At 42.2% G+C, this 25,421-nt stretch overlaps 3 protein-coding genes across 4 annotated transcripts; 2 read left to right on the forward strand and 1 right to left on the reverse strand.

Annotated features, from left to right (window-relative positions):
• Window positions 1-1,342: 1,342 nt before the first annotated feature.
• On the forward strand, window positions 1,343-4,187 carry sc5d (sterol-C5-desaturase). The gene is made up of 5 exons (XM_068600958.1): window positions 1,343-1,378; window positions 2,409-2,626; window positions 2,799-2,931; window positions 3,051-3,151; window positions 3,397-4,187. The coding sequence occupies exons 2-5, from the start codon at window positions 2,417-2,419 to the stop codon at window positions 3,859-3,861; spliced, it is 909 nt and encodes a 302-aa protein (XP_068457059.1). The 5' UTR covers window positions 1,343-1,378; window positions 2,409-2,416; the 3' UTR covers window positions 3,862-4,187.
• A 1,231-nt stretch (window positions 4,188-5,418) lies between these two features.
• plekhb1 (pleckstrin homology domain containing B1) lies at window positions 5,419-9,916 on the reverse strand. Its single transcript, XM_068601334.1, has 6 exons — window positions 9,880-9,916; window positions 8,510-8,662; window positions 6,998-7,100; window positions 6,696-6,735; window positions 6,525-6,615; window positions 5,419-5,552 (listed from the first exon to the last, which is right to left on the reverse strand). The coding sequence occupies exons 1-6, from the start codon at window positions 9,914-9,916 to the stop codon at window positions 5,419-5,421; spliced, it is 558 nt and encodes a 185-aa protein (XP_068457435.1).
• A 2,747-nt stretch (window positions 9,917-12,663) lies between these two features.
• On the forward strand, window positions 12,664-24,608 carry LOC137802785 (tubulin-specific chaperone cofactor E-like protein). 2 transcript variants are annotated; one of them, XM_068600910.1, is made up of 9 exons: window positions 12,692-12,720; window positions 14,072-14,160; window positions 16,102-16,244; window positions 16,361-16,500; window positions 16,584-16,765; window positions 18,059-18,315; window positions 18,437-18,563; window positions 18,739-18,855; window positions 21,920-24,608. In XM_068600910.1, the coding sequence occupies exons 3-9, from the start codon at window positions 16,112-16,114 to the stop codon at window positions 22,263-22,265; spliced, it is 1,302 nt and encodes a 433-aa protein (XP_068457011.1). In that variant the 5' UTR covers window positions 12,692-12,720; window positions 14,072-14,160; window positions 16,102-16,111; the 3' UTR covers window positions 22,266-24,608. The 2 variants fall into 2 exon arrangements, with proteins under 2 accessions (XP_068457010.1, XP_068457011.1); XM_068600909.1 differs by lacking the exon at window positions 14,072-14,160 and having other exon boundaries at window positions 12,664-12,720.
• Window positions 24,609-25,421: the final 813 nt, after the last annotated feature.

Here is a 25,421-nt window from a genome sequence, read left to right on the forward strand (position 1 = left end):
CAATTTAAGTGCGTTGAGTGGAGGATGTGTGTGGCAGTTTCTCCCTCGTGGTAATATGAACAAATAATGTAAAAGCTTCTGATGGGGGTTTAACATAAAATGGACAGTTGCCTTCGGGGCAAAACAATGAGTACATGCTGGCTCTAAAACAATAATTATCCTGGCATTGATTCTGAGCTGATGTATCATTATCAATTATATTTCATAATCCTTATGGAATTTAAATAAATAAGTTGCAGGGTTTATGGAGGGCTGTAACCTTTCCTCTGCTATAACATCCCCCAAACGTTACTGTTGCCTACTATAGGAGATTATAGTGTGTCTAATATAGAATTCATGTTAGTTTTTAATTAGCTAATCTCCAGTGGGTTTTTCTATTTAATATTCATGTATGACACAGTGGACAACTATAACATAGTATAAGGCTGAGGTCAGTCCTTCTCTTATCTTAGAGCACTGGTGACACCTTGTGGCAGCATGGGGGTCCATTTCACAGCAGAATGGAGGTAATTCGTCATCTCTGCCATAAAAACCAAAACGTTTGAAATAGATGCAAATCCCAGTAGAATGGTGTAGCCGTGCTGTGTCTGTGCAAAGTATCATGGTTTCTTAATTCAGATGTTCTAGTAAAATTAATTAAGTCATGCTTGTTTTCCCTACAATTCACATACATGAATTAAAAGATTCTCCTATTAAGAAGTCTACTCTTGAAATTCGGCATTTTAGTGTTTGAGTATGAGGTTATAATAAAACATGATATCGCCCTGCTTACAGGCATACAAGTTGCATAAAGCTGATTGAGAGTATAAGTAACACCAGGGTCAACGATAAAAAGATAAATAATATTTGGTGTATTGGAAGATGCCGAATTAAAGAATGTATCCCAAAGCTTACTGATGCATGTGAAGTTGTTTGATCTTAGTTAAATACTTTTGGGTAAAAATAAGATGACTTTAAATGCATACATTTGTAAAGGAAGATTTGTCACAAGCGAGAATGGCGTGCATTAGTGCGCATTGTTGTAGCTGATCTCCACTGTTTATATGTATGTTTATAAAAAAAAGAAGCTTCGTATTAATAAAGCATAATGCATCAACTACTTTTGTGTAACCATCTGGGGGCGTGTCTGCCCCTGCTCCAGCTGTGTGGCAAGACCTTTAAGCGGGCAGAAGACCCGTTTCTGTAACACCATGAGCAGATCCTCCAATTGGCCAATCAGAAATCATAACAACCCTGCCGTGATGAGGAACTACGCGCTCATTGGCTGCCGTTTGTATGACGTACGGAGTCGCGCCGCGCTGATTGGTCGCTCGCTTACCTTTTTATTCAGACCCGCGTCCCACCGCTTTTGTACCGGAATACGAGCAACCTACACAAGGTACAGTAGCCGACTATTTTAATGTATATCCATGACGTTATATTAACAATATGACAGTGGATATTGTGTTGCGCTATTGTAACCGTTGTGTGTTGAGTTCACGCATTTTAGAAAGGGTAGGAATGTTGAGCTTTTCGGTGAAGTTGTCGGTCAAGGAAGTTCCATAAATGTGACATCTCGATTACGGAGTGAACGCAATGTACACGCGTGGTTTCCATAATTCATTCGTGTGAATTATTGTAACCTTCACGTTTTATTCGGCATGGTGTATGAGCCGGAAATGAAATCCTGGACGGCTTCCAGGGGTCAGAGAGCCACATCCAGGAGTCCAGTCAGAGTCCATCAATACACTATCATAGGAATATGTAACGTTATTACGCATACAGTCCATTACTGTCAGGGCTTATTCAGCGACGTTACAGCATCATTTAATTCAATAATAAGACAATAATGTTTTGTCCGTAGTTTATTCAGTGAGTTTGTCATTTAAATAACACTTGTTCACAGTGTAAAATACGTATTATCTGCATGGCATGTAGTTTACTAAAAAATATACATGTATTTGTATTTATACATTGCCAGATAACAACCTTAACATGCAGGTTTGAAACTGTGTATGCATGTGTTTAAATCTCATGAAGATATGTGTATTTATTTTTTTAATCTAACCTCAGTGTCCATTTATTAGATTTAATTCAGAGCTTTCAGCCTCATGCTATTACTTTCATCAACGGAAAGACTTTTCTCAGTTGAAGACGTTTTCCAGTATTGATTAACTATGTGATATTGAACTGTCAATCATTCACTATCGGGTGTACATCTGTTTTGGATGACCTGAAAGGCTGTAGTTGACAAATAACAATAATCATCACGAATTAAGCGCTGCTTGCAGCCATCATGGTGAGGGTTAAACGTATACATGCTTAAATAAACACTTTGGCAAAGTTTTACCACACGAGAGATGACAGCAAACAACAGGGCTTCTGGGAAATGCAGTGTTACAACTTGTGCTCCCTCCATACTTTTACAGATTCAACCATGGATCTTGTGCTGAACGTTGCCGACTATTACGTCCTGTCCCCGTACGTGTACCCCGCATCGTGGTCCGAGGACGGGGCCCTGCGGCAGATTATCAGCCTGTTGGTGCTGACCAACCTCGGGGCTGCGGTCCTGTACCTGGGCCTAGGAGTCATCAACTACTTCTTCATCTTTGACCACAAGCTAATGAAACACCCCCAATTTCTCGAGGTATGGATTTCAGCCCTGGATCTTTGCTTTGGTATAAAATCAGGGAGAATATTGGCTATTTCTATATAGTTATTCTTGATGCCTTAATTTCATCGGATCCATTATATGCAATATGCATCATGCCTAATTTTTCCTTATTGCCAAATCCATTTGTTGTCTTTTTCCTACTTAGAATCAAGTTCAAAGGGAGATTAAATATGCGATGACCTCTCTGCCCTGGATCAGCATCCCCACAGTGGCCTTGTTTTTCGCTGAAGTCAGAGGGTTCAGCAAACTCTACGATAATGTCGATGAGTCTCCGCTGGGTAAGAATGACCTCACCGGCTTTCAGTCGCTGTGTTATCTTGTCGTTTGCATGCGTTCGACACCTTGAGCATATTCCAAGTGTGGCGTCCTGGTGGTGACTCGGTCTGTGTGCTCTCAGGCTGGCCGGGGCTCTTCCTGAGTATGATCTCCTTCCTGCTTTTCACTGACATGTGCATCTACTGGATTCATCGCTTTCTTCATCACAAGCTTATTTACAAGGTGAGAACTGTTGTGTGTTTATTTCCTAATTTTTTTGTCCAGGTTTATTTTCTGTTCTGCAATTTTTTCATTATTTAGTGGCAGACATATTTACTAAATAATATCAGCAGATAATATTGGCCCAGCCAAAGGTGACTAACTACAGACATAATGCATCGTTATACTTACACCAAATAAATATTATTTAATATATATAAAGCATCTATATCTCTCTGACCACGTTCTGCCTTCTTCTCCCCAAACAGCTGTTTCACAAACCACACCACCTGTGGAAGATCCCCTCTCCCTTCGCCAGCCATGCTTTTCATCCCGTGGACGGCTTCATGCAGGGACTCCCGTACCACATCTACCCCTTCCTCTTCCCCCTCCACAAGGTGCTCTACTTGATGCTGTACATTTTCGTCAACATCTGGACCATCTCGATCCACGACGGGGACTACCGCGTGCCCGCCGCTCTGACGAGTGCCGTCAACGGCTCGGCTCACCACACTGACCACCACCTCTTCTTTGACTACAACTACGGCCAGTACTTCACTCTGTGGGACCGCCTGGGCGGCTCCTACAGGCACCCGTCGGCTCTGATGGGGAAGGGGCCCCACGATCTGATCCGGAAACTCCAAGCAGAGGGAAAGTTAGGAGACGGCAGGGGGAAGGCGGTAGGGCAAGTGAAGGGAGACGCTCAGAGAGGAGTCACGTGTAAGGAGGAGTAACAGAAGGGGAAGTCCCATTTAATTAATCAATATTTTTATAAAGACAATGTGCTTCACCCATACTCGGCTGGGAAACGAATAGCAGCGTAATTTGAGTTCCTGCATTTGCCAAATGAGCTGTTGTGAGATTTGAAACACTGGATAAGCTGCATGTGAGATGGGTTTCCCCCGGATTCTCGTCATTAGAGGCAAGCTTTGGGATCAACCCAATTTGCCAGATTACAATGTTGGCATTCCACATTTCTGCAAACCCCGGATACGTTGAATCTCAAACGTTTGTGAGCAAAAATGTCTTTCACATAAATTCTTCCACATTAGAGCATTTTAAATACTGATATTGGGCATCGGTCCGATACTGACTGAAAGAGCTGGGTCGACAGTAGGCTGAAAACTATTATTTTAATAAATAGCAATTCTGAATGAATATCTATGTTGTTTTTTTTGGTTGCATTTTGTTTTGTTACATTTTTTTTTGTACCGTTCACGCTCATATTCACCTCTACGAGCAATTCTGCTTCGCCTATGCTGCATGTTTTTGGACTGCAGCTCCGCACACACACACAGGACCGGGGGGGGGGGAGAGGCGGGGGGGGGCTTAACCTGGGATTGAACCTGGGCCTGGAGAAAATGTGTTTCCACTGCAAATTGACAATACATTTTCGTAATATGAGAAAAACAATTTTAGGAGGCCATGCTGTTGGGATTGCTACAATCTTTGACGTTCCAATAAATAGACAAGCAGGCGGACATCGGGAGTTGGCATGTCCAGAATGTGATTTTTACTTTCACGTCGTTTTAATCAACATTTGTGTTGTGAGTTGGGACTAAACCGAAAAAAAACCGCAGCAAACCAACAACTGCTTTAAAAGAAAGTTCAAGTTTTTTCTAAGTTTCTTTTTTTTTAAATAAATTGTGGAGATCATTTTGAATTACAGAGTTCACGCCTTCTCCCTTTCTGCTCAGGTGATTGCATCATCATTATGAGAATTACAGACTGACCTCCATGACAACTGCAGAAGATCAATCCGCTGATGAAGAACATGTGACGTGGTTGAAAGCTCAGGGGGGAGAGATCTGATTGGTCGACCCAGTGATGTGATTGTTTTATTGAACTAGAGCAATGCAGTTTCAAATGTATGTTGTAACTAAAATAATGTATGTTGTAACCAAACAATGATTTTCCTTTTTTTTTTTTTTAATCATAATTCTTAATTGTGTTTTATTACATCAATTTATATTCCTACTACAGACTACAGTTTTCTCAAGCTGTTAAGTGTAAAATCCATGCAGTAGATTAAAGAAAAGTCAGATACTAAATCAACTTCCTGGCTCGTGCAAAGGCTCAAAAGTAGATTCAGCGTGATGTACAGTGATGTTTCAGCTTCTTAAGTCTTATGTGCAAAAGTGCATATAAGAAGAAAAAAAAAAACCAGATCAACCAGAAAAACAGCTGGTAACAGCAGTTGAGATTATTCCATCTTCTGGCGCTTTCTGCTGGTGCTGATGTTGGGCTCCCGGTCCCCGCGCAGTGTCGCCGTGTCAGTGATGGAGATCGTCTCAGCAGAATAAGAAGGGCATCCAGAGGAACGATCGCATGGCTGTCCCCGCTGCCATGCCTGCCAGTAATCCCAGTGCCAGATGCTCCAAGACTCCATCAAACGGGTCCCTCTGAACCACCACCTGGTGGGTTCCTGAGAGAAAAGACAAAGGGGGAACACATTTAATGTTTATGGTCGACTTGATGGTAAGTCAGAGTAAGAGGGAAGCTCAAAGAGAAATAAATCTAATGCCCTCACCAATAAAGGGTAACTAACAGGATTTTTCAACCTGGACTTTTTGTTGGGCCACTATTGTGTCTGACAACATTATAGAAAAACATTTGTGTTATTGTCGTTCGCGTTGCACTATCACGTTGGTAAAAAATGAGAGGCCAGAGAGGTCAGGTTGGTGCGTGCCTGTGTGTTTATTTTGCCTAATTTATAGGTACTTGATGCTGTCTGGGTTCCTCTGTTAATTGTATTTGATTAACATGTTAATGCATGCGGCACCCACCGGGGTGCACATTGCTGAACAACAATGTAAACACTGCTGTTGCATTCAGATGACTGCAGACTACCAGGCCTGTAACCAGGGATTTAGACATACTGAGGTTATAAGGTTAAGTTCCTCCAGTGCACCATAAAAGAAAGGGGCTTGAAAATGTTCCAGAAAAACAACTTTATCTCTTTTGCATTTCATTTATGCTCAGACAGACATCCACTTTTAACCGCTAGCTTTGGTTTGCACAGCTAGTCTGGGATGTAGCCGTGGTTGTAGCCTTAGTTGAGCCGCTAGCCTTGGTTGCACCGCTAGCCTCGGTTTGCACTGCTAGCCTCGGTTGCACCGCTAAGCTTTGCAACTGTCTTCCAGCGGTTGTTCAAATTTTGGAGTTGTGAGGAACCGTGGTGTCAAGCTGTCAAAAAAAAAAGATAAAGTTCAAGCATATTTTTGCTGGTAACTCGAAGGGACGTTTGGGTGCTTGCAACACGGGAGGAAGTTTTAACATGGCTCATTTGTACATTTGGTTGATACATAGCAGGTTGAAAATCTGCAAAATATACAGTAGTTTCCGCAGTACGGCTTTTTTCCCTTTTGTGTGTCCTGCATTCATTATGGTGAAGTACCTGGCCCTGCTCCAGGCGTGATGTAGACCGTATGGTAGCTGTTGATAGGGACAGCTTGGTAGCAGTCGTCATATGGGTCGTATGTGAACACCTACAGAAAGAAAACCGTTAGCATCACAGAGAGTGAGCAGATTATGTCTCGGCTCGTACAGAGAACAATGGCTCACTCACCGGGTTCCTCCTGGTGTCGAGCAGTGTGAGTTTCCACGCTCTAAAGAATGGAAAAAAAACACGAACAGGAATAAAGCACTCACAGAATGTTGTAAAGAGCAGTGGTGAAGGAAGTATTTAGACCATTTTCTAAATGAAAAAACTAATACCACACTGAATAAAACCTCCTACGACTTAAGTTAGTCTATTGAAGGTTAAACAAATGGAAATACCTCAATCGTCTACTTAAGTAGGCCGAGCACTACTACATATGCCACTACTGGTATATTGAGGCTGACGAGACAAGAAGGGAGAGTACCTACATGGATTCATCCTCGCTGTTAGCACACAGGTTGACCGTTGAGCCGCTTGTGAGCTGAACCACAATGAGGTTCTCCCGGGGATTACTTTCTGGTGGACTCACACCTGCGGCACCAAAAACAGGTTAAAGAAGTGACTGGCCCCACCATGAGCTTCTGTTAAAAGACTGTCTGTCTAAAAACCCTAAAGAAAGATGGAAGATCATACATTAAGTGGAGTTGGGTACAATAAATAGTACATGTTGGATGTCATACATTAAAAACCTGATTGAATTTAATCAGTCGTGTAGACAGTTGAAAAACTTTTATAAGATTTAGAAATTGGTAGTCTGCTGATACTCGAATGATGAAGCATTTAAATGATATCAGAACTCTTAAAGGAGCAATGCCCCCTTTGGAAGCCTTAAGAACAGCTTTCGTCACGTTGTCATGTTTTCACACTCGTACTGGAGGTCCATTAAAAAGCTCTCGGGACGTCTGCATGGCCCTGATATCGATGCGATGAAAGACATTTAGTGTGCTTTTCCTTTTTTGTGAAACCATTTTCGATTTTTCTTTAAGCTGTGCTTCTTTGGTGAAATATCTGTGTTTGCCCTCCACGGGGGCATCTGGTTCTGTAAAATGCTCTCGTACTCGGCTTGGCTGCTAAATGCCCCCGCGGAGCAATCCTCAAACAAAAGCATGTGTCCCAGTTCCATACTAAATACCTATTGTATGCAGTACTTTCAACTTCTGCTGTCTCGCCTATTTTCCTCTTCTCGAACAAACACGGTTGTATTTGTTCTTCCGGTTTAGTGATGGTCGTGTAAACAGTGATGAATATTTGGGAACGTTCAGCTGCTCCAATGCGCAATTGGATGGTTTTTTTTTTACAGTTCAAATATAACCAGAACCAGCTGGTGAAGGCCTGAAATAACATATGAGGACATTTTTTACTTTTTGGTGTGGATGGCTCCTCTTATGAGGAACTTCAAAAGCGCCAAAGTTTTATCAGAACACCGACCGGTCGGAAGTTAAATAAGCATGTATGTCCGCTAGCTAGCTGACCCACTTAAGAATATAGATACTAATACAACTGTAAAGTTTTGTGGATGCAAGTAAAAACTGGAAATATCCGGCACAGAGTAAGAAGAGGGAAAACAGCCTCTTAACAATATGTTTCGTAAACTTCTATACATTTTGAGAACACTGCAGGTGAACAGGCTACAAAATTGACGAATGGATATCATCAATTATCTTTGTATTACAAATGTTATGTTTAAATAGGCCAATGATTCATTATGTAACGCTAAGTTGTAGTGAATTTAGGAGAAATCTACAAATGCAAAAAAAAGAAAAGTTTAGTTAAATAAGCACCGTAATGCACACTATGAATGTTATATTTCCTGTATTCTGAAAAGAAGACATTAAGGAAGCAAATATCCCCAAATCTCCTGAATTTGAATGTTTTGTCGATCGCTTGAAACAATTTTCTTTATGTACTTGCCGAAAAAGGTTAAGGCAACTTTGTTGTACCTTGACATTCCAGACCCGATCTCACATCCACGCACGTCGTCTTGAGGCTGACGCGGTGCTCCAGCTCTCGCCGGCTGTCCGTCTTGTAGAAGCAAAGACTCCCATCTATCCAGAGGTCACACCAGTTTAACTTCCAGCGTTTTAGGACAGACGCTAGAGGGGAGACACATGGCACAGTCAGTGCACCGACCGTGTTTGTCCTGGAGGTGGTATGATTAGTAAGAAGGATGAAATTGAGCGTTCACTGAGCTCAAATCGAGGGTCACGTAATTGTGGAGTCGCTGCTGTGATCAATGTGAGCATCTTGACTGATCGATCTCTCCTCTTTTGGTTCAAGTAATGTGAAAAGGGAAGGACTGCAGTTCAATTTCTTCATCCTATTTCAATAAGAAAAGTTAACAACTAGTATTGATTGATTGGACAATACGTATCTCAGATGCTACACATAGACGTTTGTTTGCTTTGTTGCCCTGTTTCTAAGAGCAGGCGTCCCAATTGACTGCCCTGGGTAAGCCATTGGAAGACATTGCCAGGGACAATTACTGTAGGGGGATTAGTCACTAAAGTTGTAGTTTTATAACAGGTACTGTTTTCACTGATGCATACGTATGTGTCGCATTTCAGAGGCTATATCGGCATGAGTGGCTTATAAAATGTTTCTTGATCGTATAATCACCTGATCATAAGTAGGGTTTATAAACTTAAAGCTTTTTTTACTTCATGGTCTTAGTTCATATATCTACATACGCATGTTTTTTTACTGAGCCGGCCGCCATGTTTTCTACAGTAGCTCAGAAATTCCACAACGGACAAACCAAACACTCGCTCTCGAGAAGACCATTCACATTTACACGTTTTCTGATTGGCTTTTCTTTTCTAGCTTAAATAGCAGACTAGAAAAAATGTCATTCACATACCATGTACATTTTCTTATCTTCACTATTGCAAAAAAACTGAGACAAGTGAGCTGTGTGAGAGGTCGTCGCACGACAGCTCTCCTCGCTGGGACTGCGCAGGTCATTCAAACTGATCAATTCATTTGAGCCAAAAAAACATCTTTTGCCAGAAATGAGTGCGTTCCATAAACTGTCAAAGTGTGTGCGTTCGTCCCTCTCGTGTGTGCTGTCCAGCAGCAATACGCCATTACAGCTATCCGGTGTGATGACAGTGACTGTTTTGGCCTTTTGCAAAATGAATCTGCGCACCGTTGACGCAGTTCGATGGAGGGGCGCGAATAAAAATGATGACATCCGAGGGAGAGGCAAAAATGAAGAATCCTCACGTTAGAGGTACTGGAACCAAAGCCGTCACTCTTCCCTTGGAAGCTGTTCATAAAACAGACATGTTTGAAACATCCGCTCTTTACTCACTTTGTCTCCACAGCCAGCCTGACCTCAGGAGCGCCATGTGTCGCTGTTATCCCAGTACCTATGATAATAATAATGGAGATAATCCAGGAGCAGCAAAAGTTGAAAATGTAATCCTTGGTGTTAAAACACGACTAAAAGGTCCAGCAGCTGGTTTTGGACTCCTTTGACTCTGTTTACATTCCCTCCGTCCCCAAGATAGTAAAGTGTACTGGCAGATTAATGTGGACTAAGTCTGACTCACTGGATCATTCTGGATTAGGATTGGCCACTCCCACTCATCCCTTCTCATCCTCCTCACTGTTTCTGAACTGATTTGTCTTGATGTCTCTTGCGTCGTGTCGTGTGGCATACCCTGTTGATATTGATGAATACTCGTTTCATGCTGATGTACTAACCTCATGTGAGCCATGTCCCATTCATTAATGTGCACAGGTATAGCATGCTTTTACAAGTTAATCCCTGCACTTAATGAGGGAACAACATGAGGATTAGCCTCAGTGTCACCCAGGTCAGTTATGAACGTCTTTGCAAGATGTCGTAAGGGCGGCCTGTGACACAGCGGCGACATCATTTGGTTTTACAACTTCGAGAAAACACCAGGCTCCTCCAGGTGAATAAATACACTCCTGATTGTGTATTTAGTGTAAAGAAACATAGACATTGGGACCGATTTTAATGTCCTCTTTATTTGATGCTTTCCTTTTTTTTCACCATGATATATGAACTGAAACTAGACCTTCCTCTGATAGTGTGGAGGTATAGAGTCAACTTAGCCCTGATGTCCACCCTCAAAGTCTGCATGTTGTACATCAGACTCTGAGCCCGCGGATGAGTCTCTCAGCTGATACTGAGGATTTCTAGACGTTCCACTAAAGCCTGCTTTTCCGAGATCGTCTGATCAAAGCGCATCTCCTCACGTCTGAGGGAAGACCTTCAGAATTCTCCGCCGATCAGGCTCTTATCCAAAGCCAGAGTCCTCTCAGAGAGCTCCTTTTTTCTCAGATCTGGATCATTTTGAACGTTTACAAGGACCGAGCCTTCTCCTTTTCCATGGCCTCCCTGTGTCTGCTGAAAACTTTCTCGGTCGTCCTGGAGCTGCTTTCGATGGTGCTCGCTGTCATTTAGCGCAGCCGCAAGTACACTTTGCAGCCTTTTGTTCTCAGAAGCGAGTCGTTGGTTCTCATCAATCACATGGTCCAGTTCTTCCGCTTCCTTTAGCTGCCGGGAGACGGAAGCCTCAAAGTCCCTCTGGAGTGAACAGTCTTTTTCTCTTGTCGTTGAGGTCTAAGTGCAGGGATTGAATTGCATCGTTTTTTTTCCGAGACTTCCCTCCTGCTGCTCGGTGAGGCTGTCCTTCAGTGCCTTGATATCGGCACAATTCACCAGATGATACTCAGCTGGTGCTTTCTTGCTTTCTTGTGCCGACAAGAGGACGCTTCCAGTTTCTACTGGGGCCTTCCAATCTTTTTCTTGTCCTCTTTGATCTCTGCGGTTATTGCAGCAGTTGCGCCTTGCTCCTCTGCTGATCTTTCCGGGACTTCTTGAGATTACCACTTGTACCTTCAAGTGCTCCATCTCAACACAAAGGGTGGTTTTTAACAGCTTGCTTCTTTCTCAGAGGGGTTGCTAGAGCCTCTTTTTCTTTCCACACCCAGACCCTAGTGGACAGAGGTTGTCGTCGCACAGAATACTCATGGCTGAAAGTATCTTTTGTGCAGTAAAACACATGTATTATGTCATTAAAAATTAAAAAAATAAATGTCTTTGATAATTAGTTTAACTTTTTTTTAAATATGGTGTGTGTCCATCCAGCATCCCATACCGCACCGCTCCCAAGTGCCCCACCACCCAGCTTCCCACAACCACTACAAAAATAATCTAGAAATTCATTCGTCAGTTTTCAAAATCCTTATGTGACAGTATGTCAAAGAGCCAAGCGTTACCTTTTTTTAATTATTTTTTTAGTATTTTTAGCAGAGTATACTATATTTGTATGGTTTTAAATGCAGGAATTCACTTTTTTTTGTTGTGTTGGTACTTTTACTTAAGTAAAAGATCTACGTCCTCCTTCCACCACTGCGTTTTGATGGACAGCTCTTCACATACAGTTCATGGTAGTCTACTGCTCCGTTTCCCCACTGTAGAAAGAAAACAGGAAGAGCAACTGATCATTTCCATCCACACAATCCTGCCATCTGGTGGCAGCATGCTGCACATCTTTTCCATTCCATTAAAAGAGTGCACTGGCACACAAGGCCCATGTGTTTCCAGTGCTGCTAATTAGCACACGTGTACCAACTCTCCTGATGACCCCCATGCTGCACACACCTGCAACCCATCGGGGATCACACCCAGCAGCAGAGGGTTGTCACAAAAGGATCTTCTTTTTCACACATTTCTTTTGTTTTAGAACTTAATGTGTGCATGGTTACTGTCTATTTTATTCGTTATTCTTTTTTATTTACTTGTTTGTTACGTGTTCAAAATTAATTCCTCTAATCGACAATGTTTAATTACTAATAAAACATGGTGAGGTGAAACCGATGTTTTAACTGTACACTTACTATTAGCATTTATATTTTTAATTTAAATTATAGTTTAAACCACAGCTCTCTTTATTTCTTTTTGTTTCAGCAAGTCACGAAATATGTATATTGTCTCTTTTAATGCTTGAATTCTAACCTGTCCATAGTTTTTTTTGAAGCGTTTGTACAGTAGGGCAGACGGGAAAAAACAAGACATTTAAACAACGTCACTTCCTGTAAAGTGGGCGTGTCTTAAACTGTCAACTAACCGAAGAACAACAATAACAAACGCAGCACCGAGGGGGTTCCGGGGACGGTGAGTGCAACGCTCTCGCATTATACGCTATCAGTGGCAAAATACAACATGAATACGTTGCACGTGACGCTGACTTGGTGAGCCGTGAAAAACATCGCAACACTTTCCCCGAGATAAAGCCGAAAGTCGCGACGCAGCTGCGAACCTTCTCGAGGTCGACTCCGACTAACTGTCGCGAGCTGGTTCGTCTGTGAAATGGATGCATGTGACCTCCGATACTTTTGTAACATGTCCACGTTAAATGTGTTGTTTTATACATTCGTGTTGGGCACCTGAGACATTGTGCGACCAGGCCTCGGTCGTAACCCCCCCCCCCCCTCAAAAAAAAAGACCCATAAATCCTGCTTGAACTTGAAGAATACTTCGCCAAACCCCGTTGAAAAACATGCGATTTAAACTGCCCTTGTTCGCTAGTTAGTCAATATAAAATGTACATTCATAGTTATGATATTTTTTTAAACGTTGTGGTTCACTTTTTAATTCGGGATTAATTTGCCAATAAAACGCGATGTGTTACTTTCTGTAAAGCTCTAAATGTTTAAATTGGGGTTTCGCATTGTTGCCATCAAACTACACCGCGGAGGGCAGCAGCGAGTAGTTTAAAAACTCTTATCAGGAGAAATAACTTAAATGACTTGTAGAACTTATGAACTGAAGGATACCCAGGAAGTGTAACAGGTGACCCGAGAAATGAAACGTGTGGCTTATGTTATAGTTGAATTTTCATTTTATAATGAAGAATATTTTTTTTTTGTCAGCCTCAAAATGATGGCTGTCTGCCTGCGTTGTTTTTCTTTCATTAATATACCATGCATTTGTCAAAGACTATATTTGCATGAATAAATTAGCTTTTTTTTTGGTTCCCAAACCTCCACAAATAGCTCTGTCTCTTTTTTTATTCTTCTTTTTTGTTGTTCTCATTTCATCAAAGCTCTCATCAACATTTTCTCTCAGCGGCCGGGGAGATGTGCTCTGATGTGTAGTTGAAAACAGGCTTTCCTTTGGTCTCTGCTACATCAGAGTTGTGAATCAGGGAATCTGTGAAACAAGAAACGAGCTATGACAGAAACATCAGACGGAGTCCGGACGTAACGATCAGACATTTTTACAAACACACCTCCTCGGGCGGGCTGACTTTTTAAGATGATTAGACACCGTTTGTCTGAAACTGATAGGGCTGATCAGGGTTGAAGAGCGAGGGTGCTTTGGGTGTGTGTCTGTGTGTGTGGACGTACAAAGTCATGGTAGTATGCTCTGTTATGAGTGATGTCATCGCAAAATCATACTAAATAATAAAATAAACGTCTTTGTGTCCTACTTGATTAATGCAACACTCATCATCACACATTAGGAACGATGTACTGCTGTGGCTGCCATGTAAGCCCAGTCCGGAAGGCACGCAGGAACACAAACCACTAACTAAGTCCCAGGTTCTGCAAGGTAAAATAACTTGTTTCGTCAATCACGTATTGTGGCTTTGAAGAGAGATACCGGTTATTCTCCTGCCTAGCATTGAGAATATTCTAAATACACTGTATGTACAATTTGAACTAACATGGACTTAGCTAGCGGTAGTGTTGACATTGATCTTGACCTTATTGATTAACTTGCTTTGGTAACCTTCGTCACGGCTTTTTGCTAACTCTGTGGAAAAAACAATGCAGAATATTCAAGCTTTAATGGAAAAATATACCAAGAATAACACATTTTACATTACAACAAGTACACTGTGGTTTTCTTTGTTTCAAACGCATAATTTAAATTGTTTATCAGAACTTGATCAGAAATTGTTTTTTTTGTCTTTTTTTTTAATCCAACTTACAAAGATGTTGGAATGGCTTTCAGCAAGACGACAGGTGGTTGAGCTTCATTGAGAGAAGTGCATTGGTGTCAACTGTGCACCTGCTCTTGTCAGTGCTGCTCGGCCTCTCACGTTTCTGCTCCTGTGTCGGTCGTTCTACAACGCCGATGGTTTATTTTTAAAACTTTTATTACACATATTAAGAAGAAAAATATCTGCCAACAAGACAAAGTGAGATGGTGCAAATCCAGTTAAACGGGGCAGCCATGAATACCTGTACAGCATATATTGCTTTTTGTCTGCTCAGGTGTTTTTACCCTGAATCAATCTGCAATTCATTTATTTGTTTAGTTGTTTTTGTCCTTTCAGGGGGGGGGGGGCTGCACATCTGTTTCAGCTAAACCCCGTGAATATAAAGAGGCCTGACTGTGTATCCTGTGTATCTTTACCTGCTTTCCGTTTCAAAAACACAAAAAAAAGTGAATTATTCTAGTTTAACTGCCATCGCTGTTATGTTCTTCCTTTATTCTTTATTTAAAGGCTCTGTTAATAAACACTGACATTTGTCACAGCATCACTGTAAATGTTCACGTGTTAGCAAATTTCAGCGGATGTTAAACAAATTCTACTACTAATAATATTATTCTTATGACTATTTTCTAGAAGATTGCCTTATGTTATTAATTAATAAAATCATGTTAATTTGGAAACTCAAGGTCTCTCGTTAATGAATGACTTGTTTTTTCATTAATGCCGTCCCAAACCCACTTGTTTTGTTAATGGTTTGTTTTAAATGTAAAAAATACAAGTGAAATTGAGGATTTTTTAGAAAAATGACTCACAAGAAGTGCATTAATGCCCTCCAGCTACAGCTCTACAGTGTCTGCGTCTGTCTGTGACCTATATCTCATAGAAGAAGCTTTTGTCTCAAGAGCGACAACACCAAATATTTAACAAATGAAGCTTGCTGTGACTTTTTACAGTGCGCAAATACAACAAAGTCTGTTTTTCTGGAATTTTCTGTTTTGTGATACAAGCCAGTAAAACAAGTTAGGTGTGACCAGAGAAGTGGATTTTATGAGTGAACCTTTACACCAACAGTTGGAACACACTTAGTTTGTATGCTAAAATCAACACAAAAGGAAAGTTTCTTTGTTGCAACTTGAAGCTGATTAAAAAAAATAACCTGAACCTTAAACATGATTTATGACTTCATTACATTACTGGAGCCTGAATTTAAAGAAAACCACATGCTACATTCAATTTAGCATGTAAATATGTCCACTTCCTCCAAGTGCAGAGATACGACTCAAAGGCTGTCTGCAGGACTTAAACACATGAACGCAGAGCCATTCTAGCCATAACCCAGATATCAGATTTGTATGGCTGATCGGAATAAATAAACAATAAGTTGATCGTGGTGACTTTTCATGATCTGGTTAATCGTAACTATTGTCAGGAAAAACTCTGTCTCGGTCGCCACAATGGTGGAGAAATGGAAATGTAAAACCTGATGAAGTTAATTGACTGTGTTGTTTGCTTTTTCTTTTTCTTTCCCTCTCCCTCACATACCTCCTCAGGGCTGGGACCATGGATTCATCCTCTGACGAGGAGGAGGTGCGCACCTTCATCCAAGTCCTCAGCGAGAAATACAGCCCGGAGAATTTCCCCTACGGCCAAGGAGTCGTGGTTATGCCCAGCCCGCCAGGATCCCCTGTGAAAGGTGAGGGATGCATGCTGTAGAGACGTAGGCCATGATAATGATCACCAGTACAATGATTGTGCAACGTGAGCCAAAAGGCTCCTGAAGTTTGCTTTACTAACTACTTTTGTTTGCAGATCGCCTGTTCTTGCCGAGCATCCTGGTTCTGAGTGACTCTGGGATCCGTAGAGCTGGAGACAGGTCAGACATTGCAGCTTTCTGTGGCCATGTGATCGAGCTGGACCTGTCCCACAATCAACTCGACGACTGGACAGAGGTGGGTAACCTTCAAAGACTTAGAAATCCCACAGAGTGTTTTTTTCTTTCTTTTTCTTTCTGTTGATGCTTGTTGGTTTCCAGATCTGCGACATCGTTTCCAACATCCCCCACCTGGACTTCCTCAATCTGAGCATGAACCCTCTGAGCGGCGTGGAGCTGGAGCCCAGCTTGGCGGAGGTGTTCCCCAGGGTTCGACAACTTGTCCTCATTAACACGCAAATCAGCTGGGACAGCGTGCACACACTCACGCAACATACACCAGAGTAAGTGATGAAACGTGTAAATGTTGCCTGTGGTTGTTGATATCATGACTGACTGTGTGGTGAAGTATTAAGATCAGAATATAGAACAGATATTTGTCCTTATTTGTTTTATTTCATCTCTTTTACCACGATGATCATGTCAAAGATAGTAATACACAGTTTTATAGCTGAAAGTTACCCACGTTCACCTCTCCGCTGCTGTGAATACTCACAAGAGCTGCAAATCTGTATTGACCCGCAGCTGAAAATGTACTGATGTTTTAAAGTTACTGTGAGGAACTTTCAATTAATGATGACAGTCTGAGTTTAATTATGATGCATCTATGTGACCTACGTAACGTCTTCCTAAAATAATAGCCTTACAAAAATTATTTTCTTGCCTAAATCATCCCCTCGTGTTACTCGCCAAAATCTCACTCGAACATAATATTAGTAATCATAATATAATTTGATCAGTTTTACAGTATGCCTGTTGTACAGTGGCTAGAGGCAGCTTGTGCACCCCTATCACATTTGGTCTAGTTTTTGGTGTTTTCTGAAAAACCTGAAAAAATTGACATGGGCCATTGTTTTAGGAAAGTCACGATAAGTAAACGAGACCATCAGCCCTAAGAATGTCAATGTAGTTCATTCTTAACGCATTACAAGTCTGACCTAAATCATGCAGGTACACCAGAAACGTCTCAAGCTCAGACTTCACCCCACCTCACCCAGATCCGGCTTCGCTGCTGATTTCCACCTTAAGCTGGAGTTCCAGTGGGAGGAGGAGAGCTGCAGCAGCAGCTGCTCCTCCTCCTCTGGCCGGGGGCAGAGTTTACCTCACTGCTCTGCTCCGGCAGCCCCCTGCTGCTGGAGACCCAGGCCGCATTGCTGGGCCCGCCGCAGGAGGGAGGTGCGGGGTGACAGTTGGGGGATGCAGGGAGGGTGGGTGGGGGGGGTGCACGGGAGAACCAGAACCGTGACTGCACAGGGAATACCTGTCAGATCCTGCTGCAGAAGAAATGAGAGTCCAGCTTCAGGGACTCTGGTGCCGGGAAACACACTTCACTTTTGTCCCAAGGGACCACCAAAATCAAACTTTAAGTACTGTTTGTTGAAACCTGTGAAACCTGCAGAGCCCAATGAAGTTGCTTTTATAAACTATACATTTGCAAGAACAAAAGTCATACAGCAGGCTAAGCAGATGCAAATACAAACCCTTTATGTGAAGTTGTGACCACAACATATTTGTGAGATGCAGATCGAGTCAGAAAACGTTGTTGTATTTCTCAACCAATTCACCTCATCCTGCAGGCTGGAGGAGCTTTTCCTGTGCCTGAACGGCTACAATACTGTGTCCGAATCGCAGACCTCCTGTCCGTCTCTACGCCTGCTGCAGATTACAGACAACCAGCTGCAGGAATGGGCAGAAGTGCGGAAGTTTGGCCAGATGTACCCAAGTCTGAGAACACTGGTCCTGGCCAATAACAGTGTGGGCTCTGTAGGTGACACCCGTGATGGACTGCAGCAGCTCTTTCCCAACCTGCGCAGCATCAACCTCAACAACTCAGGTCTGAGAGGGACGGCGAAGGCTGTGCACATTTTCATCTCACCATGTGCAGTATTCAGTGCATGCTGGGAATTTAAGTATGTTCTGTAGCCATAAAACGCTGTGATGTTGTGTTAATGCAGGGCTTAGTAAATGGGAAGACATTGAGAGGCTGAATTTCTTCCCTAAGCTGGAGGAGGTCAAAGCAAAGGGGATTCCTTTATTGCAGACTTACACCACCCATGAAAGACGTAGCCTCCTTTTAGCACAGTGAGTCTGAACTTGTGGACACACACACACACACACACACACACACACACACACACACACACACACACACACACACACACACACACATAAAACCCATGTTACCCTATACATGCAAGATGGCATGTTTTCGTATTTGCTATCTAATCCTCATACTTACAAATGTCCCTGCCCGCAGGCTGCCATCTGTCGTTCTGCTGAATGGGAGTTCAGTGTCGAATGGAGAGAGGGAGGATGCTGAGAGGCTTTTCATCCGTTACTACCAGGACTCTCCACAACAGGAACTTTCTGAGAGGTACTCAGACGTGCAGTATCTTAGTATTATATTACTCTGCATACAAGTTCAGAATAATATACAAAACACGCTTAAAGTAACAGTGCATGCACGTAACTTCTTATTGACTGAAATAATGACATAATTAAGCCTTTATTGAACAATAATGTGGAAATAACTTAGTAAATGTTGCTTTACTTTGTAAACTTTGTTCATTTGTGTTATGTGATAGAGTTTTGTTTTGGAAGGGCCAATCCATATTAAAGTAGGCACATACATTGTGTATGCCATGGATGGTATTAAACATAACTATTATGTAATAATAATAATAATAAAACTACTTGTATGGCACCTTCCATACAATCGAGTTTACATCAGAATAACATTTAACAAACAGCTTAAAATATGGCAAACATTAAATTACAATAAAACTGGGTTAAATAATGGGAATGACATTCAAAATATTGCAGTAAAAGTCAATAAAAGGATACAGACTACTTAAAAGATTACAAAAAGGTGAGTCTTCAGATGTGAAGTGTAATTATTAACATTCCTTTAGGTGTTATCAACACTAGAACAATCTACATGCATACATTGACCCTGCGAGGCGGAGCTTTGTGTGAACGTGAATCCAGCAGGTATTCAACACAATGATAGTTGTCTTCATAGCTCGTATTAATCAGGAGCCTGAATATGTGGCGCACAAGTGTCGACACTTCGTACACTGTGAACACCTGTGAAGTCGTAACAATAGCAACAACCCATCCCTTGTCCTCAATACATTTAGAGTATGTGATATAATATTTGGAAAGCCCTCCTCAAGGGCCTGACAGCGGTCAAATATTTGCCAGTGCTCCTCACCGACTGCATTCCACTTAACCTCGGCAGAATGTTGGAGAGGGATTTGTGAAGGAAGGTGCAGTCTCTGACTGGGGGAAACTAACCTTTGGGAGACAATGCCACCAGTCTCTCCCTGCTCAATGAGTCCTTTGTGCAGGGAATTCTCTGATTGGTAAAGTGATACACAAGGTAGCAGGTTGATTTTCTATTTCATCTATACACCTACTCTGTCAACCTCAAACCTTAAGTTGAGAGATTGATTCATTTTCTGATATCACTGGAGCTGCTGGAGTGGATCTGCTCGAGATGAATCTCTTTTCATTAGGGGCAAAGGAAAGCGCTCTTTTTTTTTTTTTTGCATGTGAAGATCCAAGACGTGTTTGGTAATAATGCTGCGCATCTTTTGAACCATGTCACACATAGTGTCATGTCCTGCATAGTTCCAATCACACTTCCTGTTAGTTAGTGAATGCTACGTATTTGTAGTCCTGGTTCGGAGCCAGGGTCTCGGTGTGGGTCTGAGGTTTAGGGATCGCCATGACTGCATGTGGGTGCTACGGGGGTGTCGGACACACCCGGTAAGCAGTGAACACACCAATATCCCCTTACCTTTCGGATAGGGCTGTGGCCTTGCTACCCAGAGAGATCAGAGCGCTGCATGGTGGGTCACAGCCTCTCAAGTGAACAAATCTGACAACAAGTCTGGCTTTGAGTAACTATAAACGCAGCCTAAACCATAAATCACACCGGTAGAGACTGAAACACCTCAATAATTTCTCAAGGATGTGCAGAGAATTGTGAATAAGCTGGGTAAAGGAGTTGTGGGAAACAGAAATACAAAGAAATGCATGTGTTCACTGGACAGAGAGGATTAGTTGCAAGAAAAAAGTGAATGAGAGGACTGGGTTGAAAAAGAAATCTGACTCAGAGTATCTAGTATGAGTAGAGACGGACTGAAAGGGACTCTGGACCTAGAACAGTGGATATTCAGGGCCAGCATGGGAGGGAAGAGAGGGCAATGGACATTATAACTTTTAAAGCAGGTTGTCTTTCAACCAGAGGGCTGTAGAAATGAGAGAGGATGAAACGCCGAAAGAGATCTGCGCCAGATAGTATCTGTATCCACAAGCTGTGTTCGGCTACTTTACTCCTCATTATCGAAGAATGCTTGAAAAGACAACTGGAATGCTGACTTGTTATCACCTGCGGCGTTATTTGGTCTATAATACAAAGCTAACCACCTTTTTTAAATGAAGCCTTTTTAGCTAAATGGCTTCTCTTAGAATGGCACTTTGTGCACTGTGGCCTTAGAGGAGAATTCCCAGGGTGGATCACAAGTTTTGGCCAGAAACCCCAGGCCAGTGGGTTCGGCTTTGTCAGGGAGTTTTGGGGAGGAGAGGGAAATTGCTTTGATTGGCCCAGCTGTTACAGTAGCTTTGAAAGCACAGGGCCTTTTCTCCTGGATTTTATTTAATCGTTCCTGGTTCCTTATCTCAAAATGCATTCCCCTGAGGTGGCAGGGAGCTTTCTCACGGCCTCTAGTCTAAACACACACACACACACACACACACACACACACACACAAGTTACGTTTTGACTTTCGACGTTTCAAATGGAAAGGCCAGAAATTCAACGAGAAATCTGAAATACAGCACAAAACATTTTGGGCAGAGCTTGGAGGAGTTGGCACAAAAATGAAGAGGGTGCATATTTGCAACATCCCTGGCTCGAGTCCAGACGGGGGCGCTTGTTGCATCTCGGCCTCCTCTGCATTAAAATAGCGGCTGATTTAAATACAACAAGTGGATGAAAGTTGGTCTCGAGGCTTGCCCTAAAATCACAAATACAGCGTCAATCACTTTGCTTTAGAAGTGGTGCTGGATTTATTATTTGACTTTTGGGACTTTACTGAAAGGCAGGATAGGCGTTTTCACCCAGCCTCCAGTCCTTATGCTAAGCTAGCCTAATTGCTAGGCTTTATCATGAAGAGAAATTCAAATTTAGATTCATTCCTTTTAGGATTTTTGCAATATTTTAATGGGAACAGTCTTCACTCAAACAGATATTGACCTCTTTATATGTTTTTCTTCTTCTTATTGGCGCATGATGCCGATGCAGGTTACAATAAAACATGTGCTGTGTGTGAGACCTGTTTTTTTCTTTGTTCTATTTATATTCAGTAGTCTTTACAACAACAACAACAAAAAGCCCAAACCTTTTAGTAATCTAACGTGCTTCCTCCCAGGTACCACGTCCTTGTATCCAAGTATGGTCCGTTGGCCCCGCTGGCGGAGGTGGACCTGAGCCCCCGCAGCACCATGGTGGACGTTCGCTGGGGTGACCGGGTGGAGGCCGTCAGCCTCCAGCTGGAGCAGACTGTGGGCGACCTAAAGAAACGCCTCCGAGCTCTGCTGCAGCTGCCCAGCAGCGGGATCAGACTCTTCTACATCAACCGGGAGATGTCTTCGGTCGTGGGACCCGAGGAGTTGAAGTGCGGCAGCCGGGCCCTCCATTCCTACAGCATCCGAGACGGGGATGAGATTCTTGTCGTGCCCAAAGTAAAGAGTCGTTGCAGCTCCTCAGGTCCTTGAGTCACGAGGCTCTCTGGTTTTTGGTTGAACAAGACTTTAGGATTAATAGATGAACACTTACTTTGACTTGAGCCTTTATTTAGATTAAAAGAGAAGATGAATTTATTCAGCCTTGAATGTAGAGATGACTTCTATCCACCACATTGAACAAATCTATACATAATAATAATAATTTTTATATAACAGTCTATTTGCACATATGAGTTCCACATTCACAAAGCGTGTATCTTTTGAGTGGCAAATTGTAATGGTGCTTAAGGTAAGACTTCAGTTTACATCTCAAAATTGAGACATAGTGCAAATCTTGGCATGCGCAACAACAGCTGCCATAATTACCATCAGACTGCACAATTTGCACATTGATTTAAAAACAAAATATTTTATAATGAAGGTGTTTTTCAGATCAGAATTGAGATTTAAGGATGAAAAAACCTGTTCGTGCCAATTTTTTTAGGAGTAAAAAGTGTTGATTTGGGGACAAAACAAATAGATGATACACAAGTTCTGATGGAAATTTAGGTTTTACAAATCCAAGCTGCTGTGTCCATAAGTTCTGTAGCTTCACTGCTCATTGTGTTTTCAAAATGCTTTTCGGCATCATAATCAGCAGCTCTACAACGTTATTGCTCCAGTTTTCCATTATTTTATTTTTAATAGAAGATTCGTCTGAGGCTGGTTGACGGTGAACTGTGAACAGTGCAACTTTTTGTGCTTGGGATAATTTAGTTAGGGTGAAAATCGATCTACTTCTATAAAGCCAGAACAATGCCATCAATAAACCGTCACCATGCAGCAGCCAAGCCGACTTGATGTACGTTTTTTAGATTTTTCATGACGGGCTCAAAGAAGCTTCATTCCTCCTGAACTTTTCTCTAAGCATACTGGATTTTCCCAGGAGAATGTTCTTTTTTAGGAACATGAGTGTTGTGTGTGTCTACATTTTAAAAAGTATCTTCCCCTGCTTCTTCCCATCACTCAGATTCCTCTCTTTCCACATGACTCTTGCTAGCAGTGAAATAGCCTCGGATAAACCCCCGAGCTGCAGTGTGTCGGCGATAACGCAGAGCACATCGGAGCTGCTGCTCGGTCAAGACACGCTGGCAGAAAGACGAGACAAGTCTGAGGTGAGCTTTGGGTCTGTGACGGAGGAGCGAAGGAGCGCCGATGCTCAAGTTACTGCAGGTTTTGTGGCCATCCAGCCCATGAATGGAGCAGCTCTCTCAGCTGGGAAACGTTGGGGCCCCGTCAGTATGGTAACCGCACACCTGCCGCTGTGTCACGGACACTTCCGCTGCATTTAGGTTAGGTTCTCGTCCCTCACCCATTCACCTCAGTCTCCCCTTCACATCCGTCTTACAAACCTGACACTTCCAGTGTGCGCCTTTTCGCAGTGCGTGGGGTCGTGGACTTTTCCGCTGGCTCACATTGGCATCGATTGTTTTCAAAATCAAGAGAATTGATAGAAAAACGCCTCTTCCACTGCAGGAATTTAGCAGCCCCGCAACCTGGGGTTTCTCATAACCTGAAACCTTTTTAGGACCTTGTAAGGCCTCACTAAACTGCCCCATGGGAATAGTGAGTAAAAGCCAGTATCTAGGCTAGTTTTCCACATGTTGCTGCTGTCAGGTGCGCGGGCAGCGACCTGAGAGCTCAAAATTGAAGCCAAAACATCTCAAGGAAGCGCTTTATTTAATATGCAGCAGAGCTTTCAGTGAGCGGAGCATGCATTTTAAACGTCACCGTCATCAATCGATCGCGTTCATTTAAGTCATTTTAAGGAGCCCAATTTGTGGTCCCGCTTAATTTTGGGTTAATTGTGCAGCCCTATACTCTGTGCAGATTGCTGTGATCGCCAAATCCTAAGAGAACTCAGATTTCGGGCACGAATACAGATGTTGCTCGCTGTCTATTCATGAACATGACCGGTGTGTGGCGAACAAAAAATATAGGATCGGGACTAACGCATCGCCTTTTTAAAAGGTTTGTACAGCGTCATACAAAGAATCACTTAATCTCATCGATCAGAGTGGGATTGGTCGACACGCAAGTTCAGGTATTGGTATGTGGATGTCAAAGATGGTGACGGAACATCTCTCGTGGAAAGTAATGGGATAAGCTTAAAGCATTTTATTTCTAAAGTAATATTGAATGTATTGGTGGTTTGCATTTTCTGATATTTGTTGATATGTGTACGAAATGTCATTCCAGGGAAAACAGTGTTGTTTATTGGCATTTGTCTTTTTTTAAACGCAAACTGTTATCTGTGCACCTGTCACCCTCACTTTTATCCTTCAGTAATACCAAATAAAAATATATATAGATAGATATATTACAATGTTTAAATAGTTGCTCATCTATAATTGTTTGCCTTGTGTTCTGTTAATTTATTATGCTTGCTTTCTACACCTTCTGAAATGTTTATCTAAATATTGGTAATGGTAAATTCTTGTTTCCTTTCTTGAGCTCATCTTGCCATATCTACACCTAGATTGTGTAATGTTGCTTTGACTTCTCTTTAAGAAATAAATATTTAATCTTATTCCTATATCACATCTTTATTAAAAAAAAAAAAAAGTTAGCAGCCAAAATTCAGGAAGACATCTTGAGTCAGCTATTCTCACATGACGTGCTCTACTATAACGTATATTGGCATTTGTATTTTTATTGTATTTTCATTCACCACACAGCTGCTTCTGTCACTTTTTGCATATAAAAACTGTGCTTGTACTTGTTAGTTGTTAATAAGCCCATGTTGCAGTTGCAGAACGTATGAACTGTACTAACACTGTTCACATGTTCATAGGTACTGTATGATTACATGGACCATGATCTTCTGATCAGATGTCAGTGGATGAGAGATAAGATTCACTAAATTAATTATAATGAATCCTCGGGTAACAAACATCTTTATCCAAACTATCAAAGGGAAATAACAAAAACACATCACTGCATCATTTCAATAACTAAATAAATATTCACACTAAATTATTACGATAAGGCACCTGGTGTAAAAGAATTGGCTTGCTACCCACTGTTGACCATTTCATGGTCCTCACTGAAAGAAGAGAGCGTCGCGTTACAGGCAGAACGTGCACGTGCTCGGCATGCACGGCTCTGTTTAACAGGCCGAACTCTTGGCCGGGGAGAAGATGGAAT

Source organism: Clinocottus analis, unplaced genomic scaffold (genome assembly GCF_023055335.1).
Source record: "Clinocottus analis isolate CAN_PGR_092001 unplaced genomic scaffold, fCliAna1.0.p SCAF_5, whole genome shotgun sequence".
Classification (NCBI taxonomy): Eukaryota; Metazoa; Chordata; class Actinopteri; order Perciformes; family Cottidae; genus Clinocottus; species Clinocottus analis.